This window comes from Myotis brandtii, unplaced genomic scaffold (genome assembly GCF_000412655.1).
Source record: "Myotis brandtii unplaced genomic scaffold, ASM41265v1 scaffold56, whole genome shotgun sequence".
Lineage (NCBI taxonomy): Eukaryota > Metazoa > Chordata > Mammalia > Chiroptera > Vespertilionidae > Myotis > Myotis brandtii.
The window spans coordinates 3,719,436-3,735,054 of NW_005370080.1; the positions used below are offsets into that span (position 1 = coordinate 3,719,436).

General features: G+C 41.4%; 1 protein-coding gene across 3 annotated transcripts in view; it reads left to right on the top strand.

The window, feature by feature from the left end:
* Positions 1-15,619, top strand: part of NEDD9 (neural precursor cell expressed, developmentally down-regulated 9) — a 179,274-nt gene that overhangs the window by 149,148 nt on the left and 14,507 nt on the right. For all 3 annotated transcript variants that reach the window (XM_014549559.1, XM_005878427.2, XM_014549560.1), the window contains one exon: positions 4,999-5,445. In XM_014549559.1, coding sequence (XP_014405045.1) covers positions 4,999-5,445 — 447 coding nt within the window. The remainder of the gene's footprint in view (positions 1-4,998; positions 5,446-15,619) is intronic.

Here is a 15,619-nt window from a genome sequence, read left to right on the forward strand (position 1 = left end):
TTTCAATTTAGACATCTAATGAGTGTGTATTTTGTTTCAGACACTGGGCTATAAAGTTCTGAAAATGCCAAAGCAATAAGACAGTCTCCCTGGACTTTAAGGAGCTTCCAATCTTGAATTGGTTAATACAAGTTATACAGTAAGAACTACCATTACAGAAAACTGGGAAGAGACACGATTAGATAGGTTTTGTTAAGATAACTATTCTGGTTAGGTGGAAGATAGATTTTGAGGTGGGAAGACCACCTCAAATGCAAGAAAACCATTGGGAAGCATTTGCCTTACTCCCCCCAAAAGTTGCTGAGGGCCTGAACTAGGAGTGGCAGTGAGAGGGGGAAAGAGGGTCCAAGCTGATTGGGTGTCAGGTTGTGAAGACACTCAGATCTCAGAGGTTTTCAGCTGCGTGCATAATGTTAACTAAGATAAAGCAGGAGAAAGGGAATTTTGCACTTGTTAATGTTGAAATAAAGAACCCATTAGACAATTGGAAATGTGGGATTGGCATGCAGAACAAATATCTGGGCTGGAGCTCTGGATCTGAGTGCTATCTGTGTTTAGATACCACCACCATGGATGAGATTGCCTGTAGGGAGTGAGACAAGTGCCAAGGAGACATCCCTTTGGAATATAATCACTTAAGGAATGAGCCAAAATTTTTTTAGCCTGTGAATGAAAGGAAGGTGAGTGCTCATGAGAACAAGAGAAGAGAGAGAGAAGTAGAAGCCAGAATAGTTTCAAGAAATACTGGGATGGGGATCCATGTGAGAGGCTGCTACAATTAGGATCCCCTCAAACAGGATTTATGACCCTAAAGGCCAATTAGGATCCTGATTAGAGCCACAACTTCTGTAGCATATGTATTTGACTGGATTCAATGCTGTCCTAATTCTGGAGCTGGAGACAGAAAGCCTGAATTCTTGTCCCAGCTCCATGACCTTCTTGCCAGGTGACTTTGGCAAATCATTAACTTCTTGAACCTCGTTTTTCTCATTTATAAAGTGACAGAGTTTGACTATAGTTGTTTAAAGCTCCTCTGGCTTTCAAGTTCTGTGCCCCACTGTTTGGTGCTTTGCCAAGCTCAAGCTGCCCTTCTAACTGCCAGCCTCTGGAGGCTAACCATCCAACTAGATACAGAATTGTATAGCTCTCTTATCTCTCCTTGAGTTGTTTCTGTGTTGACCTTTCCTGCCATGGAGGTAAATATGGGGTGGGTGGGGGCAAGAAAGAGTAGGTCTGCCTTTCCTGGGTTTTTCTAAGATACTCAGATAACCACCTTCTGACTTTGTGGCCTTACGGACTCATACCTTTGCACTGAAGGAGAGGGTTCCCCCACCTTCGCCTAGGTAGCAGATTAAACTCTTAATTCGCCTATTTATAAATTGCATGTGCTCTTTTGAATGAGATGATTTGTGTTCCGGCTGAAGTTAATTTTGCTGTTATCATCTTACTGAACTCCTGCCCTACCACACCAAGTATTTTCAAAAGCCAAGCCCTTATCCATGTTCCCTCCCTTTTTGATGGGTTGTACTCTGCTAGAATCTAATAATACTTATTCAAAATTTGCCCAGTAATATCATTGTATTAGTATTAGTATTTTGCCTTAGAAGGTCTCCTGAATGCAACAAGCAGTTTCATTATTGCTGCTTGTAGGCAGATACTCAACAAGAGGTTGCAATGCCTAGAACTCATTATTAATTCAAAGCATTATTGTTTTAAGAGATGGTTCTCCTAAATGTAACTGTGAGCAAGGGAAATATCAGATATGTATATATAGTAGTATCATTAGCATTGGACCAGTCTTTGACAGAGAACTGAGAGGAGACGAACAGGGTAGGGAGCCCAAGGCCAAAGTGCCATCCAGCAAATTAAATAGTCATAGTAACTTTCTAAGTCTCTGTCAGTGTTAAAGTACTTGACTTGAATTACCTCATTTAATCCTCATGGCAAACCCATGAGGTGGGTGCAGTTATTCACATCATCATTTTATAGATGAGGAAGCTGAGGCACAAGGGGAGAGGTAGTCTGCCCAAGTTGCACAGTTAGGACACCAAATCCCAAGAATCTATTTAGAGACCTGACAAGAAGAATTGGTCATCTTTAGAACTTTACTGAATGAAATATAGTGGAATTGAGCCCAGTCAGGAGGACACTGTGTAGTAGAGCTAAGGTGGTTTAGAGTTCTGGAGAGAGAATTGAACTGATACCACAGTTCTCCTCTCATCTGAGACACCAACCGTGTGGCCTTAGGCAAATGATAAACTCCCCCCGCCCCCGCCCCGCCCTCCCCAGACCTGTTTCCTTGTCTGTAAAACAGGGAGAATGGGTCCAGGTGTCTCTAAAGTTCTCTGTAGCTGGAATCTTTTGTTTGGGAGAGTGGCTGGGTGTAGACGTTGGCTCTCTGTAGCTTGCATAGACATTAAATAATTCACTCCTATTCAGCCAAGACTAAGAATATCTATCCATGTGTGAGTTGTCAAGCTAGCAATGGGGTGCCTAGCACTAACAGCCATGCCAAACTCTCTCTAAGTCCTGTTCTCCATAGGCAGTAGGGAGGACTGCTTGGAAATCATGGACAACTAATCAGGAGAATTCACCCAGGCAGCTACATTAGCAAGGACAATAGGCTCTGAAAGTATTCCCAGAGAAGCAGCTCTTGGGGCACATCTAGAAACATTAGCGTGCTGCTTACCAGTTGATGGGAAGGTCACTGGAACAGGAGACAAAACATCCAGAACACCCTCACACAGCGACTTCTGCCTGCCTCTGATCATGCATGGTCTGTGCTCTACTTCAGTGCTTCATGAATCCCATGGCAGGGCCAACTCCCGAAGCCTCAACTTACTTACTTATTCATGCTGATTAAGTCTGTAGCCTTCTGCCTTTCTATTGTTTTCTGTTTCTTTTCTTTCCTTGCTTTGAAGCCAATATAATTGCACAGCTATCCACCCTCAGTTCCCGTAGAACTGGCCCCTACTCTTTATCACTTCTGATTTCATCTTGGGGCCTCCTTACCAGCCATTCCCAGTTGTTGAATGGGCCCTGGAAAAAGGAACAGAGATTTAGGGTCAGCTCTCTACCTGTTCTATAATTTCAGTCCACTCTGGGAAGTAATTTTCCTCAAATCATTTTGGTACAAACAACCAGAATCCTGTCTTCTATAATCTATGACTTTTCTTTTAAACTACAGAACATCCGAAAGATGGAAGAAGAGAAACAGAAGAGATATTGAGATTAGGACACATTCTTAAATGGCTCCTCAAAGCAGAATAAAATAATTCATGATTCTGTCTTTATTAAATGAACTTTTAATTGTTGAAAGGAACCCAAAGCTTCCTGGAATATAAATACTAAGTAAAGCGTTCACCTGGAACACAAACCCCTTAGTTTCCCTTTGGCTTCCCTCACTGCTCACCTGGGTACATTGACTTCCTGGAGTTCAAAACTTTCAGGAACAGACTTTAACCTTATCCTTAAAGAGCATCACTAGGCTTCCTGGTACTGACCACTATGGCCTTATATCCTTTCCTTAGGTTAAGTAGTTGTACTGACTAAGGAGTTTGGTGAACAGAGTAAACATAGGACCCCATCTCAACCACCAACCAGAGGGGAGATCCCTTATAGAGCACAGCCGCTCCATGGTGGAGAACCAGCACACAGAGCAAGGCCTGCGGCTATGGGGCACCGTACGGGGGGAGATGATTAATGTGTGTCAGTTATAAAGGAATGCAAAGCATGAAACTCAAAGATCAAGTCCACATTTCTAGAGAAGAAAACAGGGCACAGAAGTCCAAACAACAACCTCAAATTCCACTATTGTGTAAAGTCACAAACATGTTCCATCCCTTCGGCAGCCCTTCCTCCCACAAATGGTCATCATTGCAGCAATTTCTAGTGCATCCAGACATTTTAGTGGAGCTCTAGAGGGATCACTTTTAGTTTTCTGAGTGCTTGCAGTGAATTTACAACGCTCCCTGACTCCTCTGTGCGCTGGGAAGGAGCAGGCATGTGGTGATGGCTGCCATCATGCTGCGAAACATTGCTAACGCCAAGAAATGAAATCTTTGGAGCCTTTGAAAGGCTTCCAAGAATGTCAGCACGTACTGCCTGCCCACTCTCCGCTGAATGCCTACTTTGGCTGTCTGCTTAGTACTGAATGTACCAGACAGGCCTTCATACAAAGAGAGAAAGTGTTTTGGGCCCCTGAAAGGGAAAGGCACAGCCTTTCTAATGTGAATGGCGAGACTCAAGGAAATAGTGGCACGGTGAGGAGGGGCTTTCAGGAAAGGTATGAATAAAAGACCAAAAGAGAAAGAAATGGTATCTACCCACGTGTGAGACATTCTTTGTAGCTCCCCGCCATCTAATCTGGAGATGCAAATACTGTCACACTGTGCTCCATGCTTGATGGATCGTGGAGAAATGCTTGCTTGGAGATTCTCCCGTATCCAAGGACCTTGTGATCAACTGAGAATGAGAATTTGTAAGCGCTGCCAAGGCATGTATAAGTGTACTTTTGTTTCCATTTTAACTCCGAATATAAATGCCATTCATACTGTTGGTTTTTAGGGATGTTCTTTAACTCTTTATGAAAAAAATTGAGAAATGTCAGTTGTAGTATATCTGAATATCTTGGAATATTTTCCTTCCTAAGCTGGCTTTGGGAGAGGAAGAAAAATGTTTTGTATAGGGAACCATCCTCTGACTCTTTAACAGAGCTGCTCATAATTCCTTGGCACGGCATCGGCTGCGAGAGGAAAGAGCTCTTGTGGTGTTCTGAGCCTTTCCAAGGAGGCAGTCTGATGTCATTGGTGGCAGACGCAGAATGTATGTATCTGTCTTTTGTCTGCACCATCTGTTTTTCTCCTTACAGGCAATCGTTTAGATTTATTCTTCTCTTCTTTCCAGGAGGTGTGCCTCTCCATAGGAGCATGAGCTTTAGGTGTTAAAGGGACTAAGCTACTATTCTAACATGATTCCCCTCTGTTCTTTCCTTCCTAGAATCTTATGGCAAGAGCCTTATATGACAATGTCCCAGAGTGTGCTGAGGAACTGGCCTTCCGCAAGGGAGAAATCCTGACTGTCATAGAGCAGAACACAGGAGGACTGGAAGGATGGTGGCTCTGCTCCTTACACGGCCGGCAAGGGATTGTCCCAGGCAACCGGGTGAAGCTTCTCATTGGCCCAGTACAGGAGACCTCCTCCAGTCAGGACCAGCCTACTTCTGGACTGATGCACCAGACCTTTGGCCAACAGAAGCTCTATCAAGTGCCAAACCCACAAGGTGCTCCTCGAGACATCATCTACCAAGTACCACCTTCCTACCAAAATCAGGGAATTTATCAAGTACCCACTGGCCATGGTACCCAGGAACAAGATGTGTATCAAGTACCACCATCAGTGCAAAGAGGCATTGGAGGGGCTAATGGTCCCCACTTAAGTAAAAAGGTGAGTGAGCAACTGACTGGATTTTTATTCCAATTTATTTTTTTCCACTGCACTCAGAGTAATAGAAATGTTCCCAAAATAAGAACTTGACCCTTCCAAGAAGTAAGTATGTCTTCCAAGCGGTAAGTATATCTAAATACCCTAGCTCAGCATTATTTTTGCATCATTTTTTTCATTCATTGGTCAGCAAAACTTTTTTGAATTCCTACTATGTGCCAACTATTGTTGATCCAAAGGCATCATGGATTCCCATGCCATTCCAGGGCATACTGGATCATTAAGTTGTTTCCATCTTTCTGATAGATCTGCTTTTAGACCTAGGTTCTGCACTCAAATAGTTTCTAGTCTTTCTGTTTCTTCCCTAAGTGGTACAAGGCACCAAATTTTGTACAAGCGCAGTGAGGCAGCAAGGACCCTCCTTTCACCAAAAGCTGAGTCATGACCCCATTGGCCTGGCACACAAAGAGCCCACTAGAAGTAGAGGAAGCAAGGAAGCTGGGAGTGGGTCATGCCAACCAACTTGTTCTGCAGTTACTGGCTTACAGTTTGATTCATTTAAAACACAGAGATACTTGTATTTAGAAAGGAGTCATCCTCTTATCCTTCAAGTGATTCCCATAATAATGCCTGAGCCAGTGGGTGAAAAGAGTGGAGCTAGGATATTTAGAAAGGCATCATGTTAAAAAGAAAATAAAAGAAAGGGAAGGAATGACCTTGTCAGCACTTTATATAATTCCAATGTGATAACAATTTGAGATAAATAGAAATGTGTTAACTGAATGACTTTTAAGCATCTTAAAAGTTATTCTTATGATGCAGTGACGAATTAAAAAGTGAGCCAAACCTTCACGATGCTTACATTGTAGTGTGTGACATAAGCAGACACTGTACTGTCAGTGCTGGGAAGGAAATATGTCAGTGAGCTTATAAGGGTAACAGCCAACACCAAGATGCTGCTGCTTACCTGAGTGTTAGAGGGAGGGCTTTTCTCTTTTGTTTACTGGCAAATTCCAAAGGTCTACAGGGGGTCCAGTGAGGTTGGTATTAAGAATGGACAAACTTAATGGAATAAGAAAAGACCTCTGAATTACAAGAGGAAAGATGCAGCTCTCTATGCCAAAAAGATCTTGTTGACTCTGAGAACACTACAGGCACAGGTGTCCTGCCTCAAGAAAATCTAATTCAAAGTCTGAATTTACAAATCCATATAAATTAGAGAATATCTATTTGCATGATAATGGAATCTTCTGTTGAAAAAATAGGGGGGAGGGGATTTACAGTTGGATTCTTAAATAACAAAGCCACAAATGAATCTTAATCACCTTCTAACACATAAAGTATGTCTCACAAAACACTTCTCAAGAACATGTGTTGCCTAAGCCTGGTGGGTGGTGGGTGTACATTAGGAGGAATTCCTCAAGAAGTGGTAAACAGCTTTCTGACTAGCATTGCCCAAGACAATGATTCCTGTCTGGAGAGGATAGACTGGCCATGACCTTTCAAAGTCATTACCCCACGGACGTCAGATTCAAAGGGAAAGCCAAACCAGGCTCTGTCTCCAGAGGAGAACAAGAATAGTCGAAAGGTGTAACTATAAATAAATAACTTCTCTCATTATTAAGAATGACAAACTTAATGGAATAAGAAAAGACCTCTGAATTACAAGAGGAAAGATGCAGCTCTCTATGCCAAAAAGATCTTGTTGACTCTGAGAACAACTCTTGAGGTGTCCTGCCTCAAGAAAATCTAATTCAAAGTCTGAATTTACAAATCCATATAAATTAGAGAATATCTATTTGCATGATAATGGAATCTTCTGTTGAAAAAAAATAGGGGGGAGGGGATTTACACTTGGATTTCTTAAATAACAAAGCCACAAATGCATCTTAATCACCTTCTAACACATAAAGTATGTCTCACAAAACACTTCTCAAGAACATGTGTTGCCTAAGCCCGGTGGGTGGTGGGTGTACATTAGGAGGAATTCCTCAAGAAGTGGTAAACAGCTTTCTGACTAGCATTGCCCAAGACAATGATTCCTGTCTGGAGAGGATAGACTGGCCATGACCTTTCAAAGTCATTACCCCACGGACGTCAGATTCAAAGGGAAAGCCAAACCAGGCTCTGTCTCCAGAGGAGAACAAGAATAGTCGAAAGGTGTAACTATAAATAAATAACTTCTCTCATTCTTAGCGCTGGTTGTTTGCACCTTAAAAATAGCTCTCCCTTCATCTGAGCCTGTGCGAGGCAGACAGGGGAGACCAGAACAGGAAATGCTTGACTGAGAGGTGGTGGGGTCTAAACTTTCATTACAGTTTACTTTGGCAGGAAGGTGACATGTTTTCTTTTTTAGACTCAACCTTTTTCATTCCAAGTCTGAAAAGTCTAAAAACCTCAGACTTCTTCCCATTTTATTTGCTGTTACTACACAGCAAATGCACTCCCTTACTCTCCAAGCCCAGGCCTAAGAATATGCATTTTAGTAAGCTCCTTGGCTAGTTCGGGGGGAGGTAGTCCAGGACTGCACTCTGAGAAGTACTGTAAAGGGGTGGACCATGTAGTGTATTGGGCATGTTCCAATCTGATTGTGAATTGGGACTTTCCATAGTTAAAGATTCCCTTGATGTTGCAAACAGACTGTGGGCTTCAGAAATGTTATCCACCACAGTTTTTTCTACTAATGAATCACTGAGGGAGGAAAAAAAGACAGTGAATTCTGCCTTCTATCACTTCAACTTTGCTCTCTGGGAAACTTCAGCCTCTACCCCCTTCTTACATCCCATCCACATGAAAAGACATTCATCACTCATTAAATCAGTGGTTAGGAAAAGATAATCATATAATATGATCCCCACCCTTTCGTGAAACAAGAAGACACATGAGGACTGTGTAAAAGCATGGGCTTTGGAGTTAGGCCACTCCTGGTTCTGTTTCTTCATAGCTATTATTCCTTGGCAGGTCTCTGAACTTCTTCAGGTTTTGCTCTCTTCATCTGTACAATGGGAATAATCATAGGGTTGCTGTGAGACTTAAAAGAAGCAATACATAGAAAGGACCTGGCACAGTGCTTAGCATAGCAAGGGCTTAAAAATATTAGTTCCCCTCGCCTTGTCCTTTCCCTTTACAGTTTATTTTGAACTGCATCAGCCCTGTTTGTGTTTCTCACTCTACACCAAATATGCAAATACTTTTTAAAAATATTTTTTATTAATTTCAGAGAGGAAGGGAGAATGAGAGATAGAAACATCAATGATGAGAATCATTGATCAGCTGCCTCCTGCATGCCCCCTACTGGGGAGTGAGCCTGCAACCTGGACATGTGCTCATTGAGCCACATTGGCTGGGCTATGCAAATACTTTATTGCTAACACAGACTGCTCCCTTTCAGTGTGTGCCTCTCTTTTTGCTTCTATAAGAATTTGACACAGAGTGGAAAAGAGCTCCCAGAGTTATCTAGAAACCATATACACTGACACCTTTACTTAATTTCATTGGTCATTTCACTCTGGGTTCTGTGTGCAAGACCATTTTATCCATTAGGCATTGTGGGCAGAATGCCCAGGGCCTACAAGAATGTTTGAGAGCTGAATGAAAAATTTGGCTCCAAAATACGAAAGGTGAAAACTACAAAATAGAAATTAATAAATACTTAAACAAATGTGAATGTTTATTAATTTGCAGACAGATGTGTAGAAAACAATATCGTGTCAATCTCATTGTTACATTTAGGGCTCATAACTAATTGATTATATTTAAAAATAAATTGTAGGTTTGATTTTTCTCACTTTGCAAAGATTTCTAAATATGCCTTGTGATTTCCAAGAACTCAGAGGCAATTCTAAATTAAATGAGTTACTAGCCCAATAATTTGAAAAGCTGAGTTTTTAAAAGCAAAAATTCTACTTAATATGGGAGTACAGTTTGGAGTGGAGCCCCTAAACCTACGAAGCCCAAGGTCTACGAAGGTCTAACACAGCCTCATTTCTCTACTTCAAAGATCAGTAAAACTGCCCCTGAGTTCATCCCTTTCATGCTTGATCTTCACAGGGAATCACATGTGTTTCTCTGATTATGTTTGGACATGTTGCCTTCATTCTAACTGGTAGAATTAGATTTGCTTTGAGTCCTTCTGAAGATGAGTATGGGCTAAATTATTAACTCATTGAGGCAGGCAGGGGCCATGGCTGCCTCTTTACTGCTATAGGCCAGCTCCCCGCAAAATATCAGCACCCAGATAACACCCAATGAGCAAGGCCAAAGCAAGAAATGAAGCATTTAATTTGAATTGACCTTTAAATAAACTGAAAAGTGGTTCTGATCTTATCACCCATTCACCATCACACACTGTTCAAATCCCATGGTTCAGCTCATTACCTTCTGTTATGACATATGTCAGATTATACATGGTAGTTTTCCCCCAGAAGGGTCTTGGAGAATGTCACCATCTGTTTTCCGTAACCATATCTATCTATACACAACAAATGAGCATCCAAAGTGTGATTGATGTACAGTTCAGCTTGTCTGAGGACCTCACTTTTATGCATTTTGCCCAGTTTAGACAACAATATTAGTGAACTCTTCTATAGTAACCTAAAGAGGAAAAGTACACTTTTTCTCCTGAGGGGCAGAGCTTCCTTTGGGTATGCTGTTATTTCCCTAGAATGCCTTTCCTCTGTTCTATCTGTAAACTCCTATTCATCCTTTAAAACCCATTTTAATGTTCATCTCCTCTGTGAAGCTTTCTCTCTGTACCCCAGCAGTGTATACCTCCTCTATGGCTCCAAAATATGTCATACATTTCTCTTAATCTCAAGCTAATGGGCTCATTAAAACTCTAGTAGTCTGCCATTATCATGTGTATAATGGGCTAGGCTGGGGCAAGTACTGCTTCAGGGGTGGCACTCAGAAAACTCAAGTAATATTAAAATTTATCTAGACCCCATTACATTGCTGACCTTCCAAAATGGGACGCAGCCATATGTTGGCAGGAAACGATTCAAAGATTTTAGCCAGGTCTTCGCAGCCCATTCCTGAAAGGTAATATAAGAACCAGAAATAGATTAACTACAATGTTTGTACCTTCTTAGACACTGAGTCATCATAAATTACACACACACACACGCAGACACACACGTACACACACATACACACCCATAGCCATTGATTGGTTAAAAACAGAGACCTTCCCTTATTGGGATTGAAAGCATTGTGAAATCTGGTTGCCCAGAGCAACACTCAGTTACTAGCCAACTAACTGCTATATATTAGCTGTATGATTTGTCCACCGACAAGTAAAAATAGATTTAGAGGAAATGAAAGCTCCCAGAGAAAATAAACTCTGACTTCACCTCACTTTCTTTTGTTCCCTTCCTACACACACACACACACACACACACACACACACACCACATACACACCCTGAAAAATAGCAAGGTTTGACAGAACAGAAGGTACCTCTAGTTTCGTCACTTATAAATTCAGTCAAGTACAACCATGTTCCAGAATTGTACATTTCTGTATAAAAATCATCCTAGTTTAAATGAATTTATTTCCTCAACACGTAGCTTTTGGGACTATGCAGAGAAGTGAACTTTTATTTAATATCTCTACCCTCAAGAATCAAGATAAATTTTAAATCTTACACAAAATTTGAAGTCCTTGAGCAATTCAAGGGCAGGACTTGATGAGCTCACTTTGAAAATGAGAAGTATCTCTTCCCAGTAGAGTCACCCACGCCAGTAGAATGAGCAAACTGTAATATCTCCTTAAAAATGAACAAAGGTCCTTTTTGTTTGATCAATGCCAAGGCCGTCAAACTCAGTTGCAATTTGTTATAAAGCTCAGAGATAATGCATATTTCTAAGAGTGCATTAGTAACTTCTTATAAACCCACACCAAAGCAGACAGAGGTAATCTTCCTTCCTTTTTCAATGATTTCATGCTGAGTGACTGTGCTTATCAGAGTGAATAGGTCAGATATTGTGTGTAGTATGATGTCAGGCTAAGTGGTTAAACTCTATTTGTGAGGGAGAAGAAAAGAATACATTTATTTATTTGATTGGATGATGAAATGCAAACTTAGTACTGGTTGCACTCATCTTTGAAAACGGACTTGTGTGAGTACATTGGGCAAAATGCAGAGAGGGGTGCCATCAGAACACACTGGGTTCTAAATAGCTGTGCCACAAACCTGGTTGTCAAGGTTCGTTTCTAGAGGGGTGTGTCTTTCTTAAAAGTTATAACCCCAGTAACATTTGAAGAGTACAAAGGAGCCTCTCTTTCAAGGGACCCCGGAGTCAATCAGTTTTTGAAGCAAAGGCTCCTTTAGCAATGCCATAATCACATCTGACTTATTTGGATAATTTTTATAATATGTGTTTCATACAGCCTGGTGCTTAAACCACTTATTTATCAGCATAATTATTTGTCTTCAAATTTACCACCAATCAACTGTGCAGCATTTAGAATGTTATTAAGTTACTCATTTTTCAAGATAATTTTAGATCTAAAGTGGGCATGACTCAATGGTGCCTTTGAGCTTTGGCTCCATGTTAGGGACATTATATCCATAACCTCATCTAATCCTCTCAGTAGCCTCATAAGGTGTTCCATAGAACCTTCACTTTACAGGGAGGGAGCTGCGGTCTGAGGAGTAAGTTAACTTGCTAAAGGACATAATTCTAGTAAGCGGCAGGATTGATATTTGAGCCTGCATCTGTCTGACTCTGAAACTAATGATTTTTACATCCCAGCTAATGGTTGATGTTGCCAAGCCCTAAAATAAGATGGCATATTTAGACACTTCATTAGCAAGTCCAGCTCACCAGAATCCTGGGTGCTAAATAGCATCCTGTTGGCCAGGAAGAATTCAAGTCACTCCAGAAGGCTCCCACCTCAGATGCTTAGAGTCACCTCGATGCTGAGGGAATCTGAGTAAGAGATGAAGAAATGCCCACCTCCCCGCTGCAGTGGTCAGTTTCATGGCAGGCTGATCCGGAAGTCCTGAGCAGCCATGAAGCTGATGTAAAGTCCGTGGGACATGGCTGAGACTATTGCTATGTTGGCTTTCTCTGCCGCTGAAAATAATCTTTTCAAATAACTTCAAATTGCTTCAAATGGAAACTTCATTTAACCAGGCATAGTTAAATCTCCCAGGATGGGCTTGCCAGTAAAAGGGGCACCCCAAAAAATAAGATACCCAGATCTTAAGTTTTGCTTCTCATATAAGGAAGTAACTTTCTTTGGGAGTGTTTGTGAAATTAGAAGAGTAGTAAATTTTTAACATGTCTTATGAGTGTAGGCAACAGGACATGCTGTGGGCCCAGCTAACTACCAAGGTTCTCATTCACTCCTCTGTCATTAATGAGCTGAATAACCTCTCTGAACTTTAGCTTCCTCAACTGTGAAATGGGGAATAAGGCTGAATTGTCTTTAATGGTCTTTGCTAAAATTTTATGATCCAAATATCCTTATCTGATTCTTTCACAGAGTTGCTTGAAAAGTTTAATGAAATGACCTGGACTCAAAATTTTTTAAACAAAAGACACTCAGATGTTGATGTAAATTTCAGTTGACCCCCAAAGTGTTGGCAAATCCTTCTTACTCTTCCTTTAGGATTCAATCCACCTTCCTAGAAACCACAGTCTCCTTTAGAAGATAGAACCATGTCAGTAGAAAGCAGGGAGCAGGCAGGAACAGAGAGAGGAGCACTGGGCTATGCTAAGCCAGGGAGAAAGAGTTGGCAGACCAGCTTCCATACCCGATCTGGGTATTAAGAACTCTTCTCTCTTTTTTGTTACAAAGAGCTAAGAAAGTACTTCATACTGGAACTCATTATTTTCTGCCCATTTTCCTCCTTAATCCTCTTGGGTTGGCAGAGGCTCTTGGTGGGTCTGATGCTTCTTGAAGCGACAACCCTGGGTCAGCTCCCTTCAGACCTGGCACTAAACTCTGCCACGTGGTCAGTTTGCTCCATCAGCCAGCCTGTCTTTCCTCCCAGTTAAGCCGTGGGAGGTCTCCTATTTAAGGAAGGAACGATACCCATGGGCATTTGGGTCCAGACATTTTCATTCCTTGATTTCTTTCCATAATTATATCCCCTTTAGGGCATCTGTGGACATCTCTCTAAAATCCACTTCAAAAATCTAGATTTAGTGTTTAGTGTCCTGTTGAATTTATTTGGACATCAAAAGAACCAAAATGCCTGTGCCTTTTCTAGTTTTCATTCAAAGAACATTCTGGTTCATGGGATATTTAAAAAACAGCTTTGCTATATCCAACTGTCACGGGCTGTATTAGGCTTTGTCCAGAGAAAGACCAAACTACTTAGGAACCCAGACGTCATTTCCCATCATGTTCTTTCACATTAAAGAGCTTCTAACTGCTCTTTGGCGCTTGGTCACTCCATAACTAAATATTGCTTTAGCACTCACTACACAAAGAGCTTCCTGAAAGCAGCAGGGGAGACGTGCTAGGGCCTTAACAATCAGGGCACTGTTTCCATTGAGTAGTTCGCCGCCCAAATGCTGTGTCAAATGAAAGTGACCCAAGAGCCCCGTTCCACTTTTGAGCTTTCAGTTGTTACTTTTTCCTCATTTGAAAAAGAGATTGACCGTAATTTAGATGTGTCTAACAAAAGGCATAGTTCTAGCATAAAATTAAACATCAAAATGTCTTTAAAGGAAAGTAAATTGCTTCCCAAAAACAGAGAGAAAAATCTTGATGAGTACAAGATAAGCATTAGGAAGGGTTAACCATGGCCATGGCCCATGAAGGTGACCAGACACAGTTTTCATTATATTGTTGCTATGCAAGTAAATAAATGAGCTCACTGCTACACCCAAGCTGGGCAGAGAGAATTTACAGAGAATTAATAAATCCAGTGTAGGAAACATGTGGCTTTTTCTCTGATCATAGAAAAAGCAACTAGTAATCTTGGATTTTAAACCAACAAATTTCTATAACTTTGCAGTTTCTAAATATTGGATCCAAGTTCTAATGGGCGGACAGTGATAATAAGGATGTTTCTTTTCCTAAGATTTTCTTCAAAGGGAAAGGATCACATCGTTCCTGGGCTTGAAGACAAAGAGGTTATTATATTGTGGTGGTTCTGTTAATGCTTTTTAAGGGCATTTAAGTGAAATAAGTCCTTTCCAACAGGCAGTTTTAGAAATCTAAATACTCTTATTAATGCATGAAACTCAGAGATAAAAATAAATAAATAAAGTATAAAATTCTAAGTAAAACAGGGGATGTGGGGGGATTAGAGATAGACAGGAAGCAATCTAATTTTACTTTCCACATATGCCAAGAAAAATGCAAATAGATGGCTGCTAACCAGTGAAGCCCACTTTTGAATTCTGACCATCTTAAGTACTGTTAATGTCGAGGTTATAAATATGTACTGTAATCAGTATGGCACGGTGGCACTTTTTAACTTGTCATCAATTATTCATTATATTTCCTGAGCACCACCTGGGTTGCCTAGCTCTTGAGTAGGCCTGGGGGCCAAACACCAGGAGCTGGTCACACACATTCATGCTCTGCTAGATTCATGGGTACACTCCATTGGTCAATTATCAGAGCTTGATCTAGATTTTTTTTTTTGTTGCTGCCGCCTTTATTCTTCCTTGGGGTTGCTGGTAGCATGGTAGGAGGGAAGAAGTCAAAATGGGGACAACTATTAGAGGAGAGAGATGAGAAGTTGTGATAAATAGGTTGGTGGTAGAGCTGGCATCAGAAAAACGCACAGCAGACGTGGCAGGGCCAGAAACTCTAAGAATGAGCGTTTGCAGGATTTTGGGGGGCAAGGAGGATCTGACTTCATGAATGGCACACCTGCCCCTTCCCCCTTCCCTCAGCGCTCTACTGGATTGTCAGCATGCAGTTGAGAAGATGAAGTTCTCCTAAACACAGGGCCTCTGCTGCTGAGATGCCCCAATCCCAGGCCCCCACCAGCTCTTCTTTAAGGAGGCAAGGTGATGCCCAAGGAAAGAAGCCCCTAAGCAGACTTGCTGAGGCCTTGAGACAAGTGATCCCATGTGAGCACAAGTTATCTCATGAGAAGTCTTTTGCTTTTAGATATTCAGATAGGTATGTGCCCTACTTCTTGGTGAGATCCTCTTGACAAACCCAGCTTGTGATCTTCCACTGAAAAGGCCTTATCTGAAGAGAA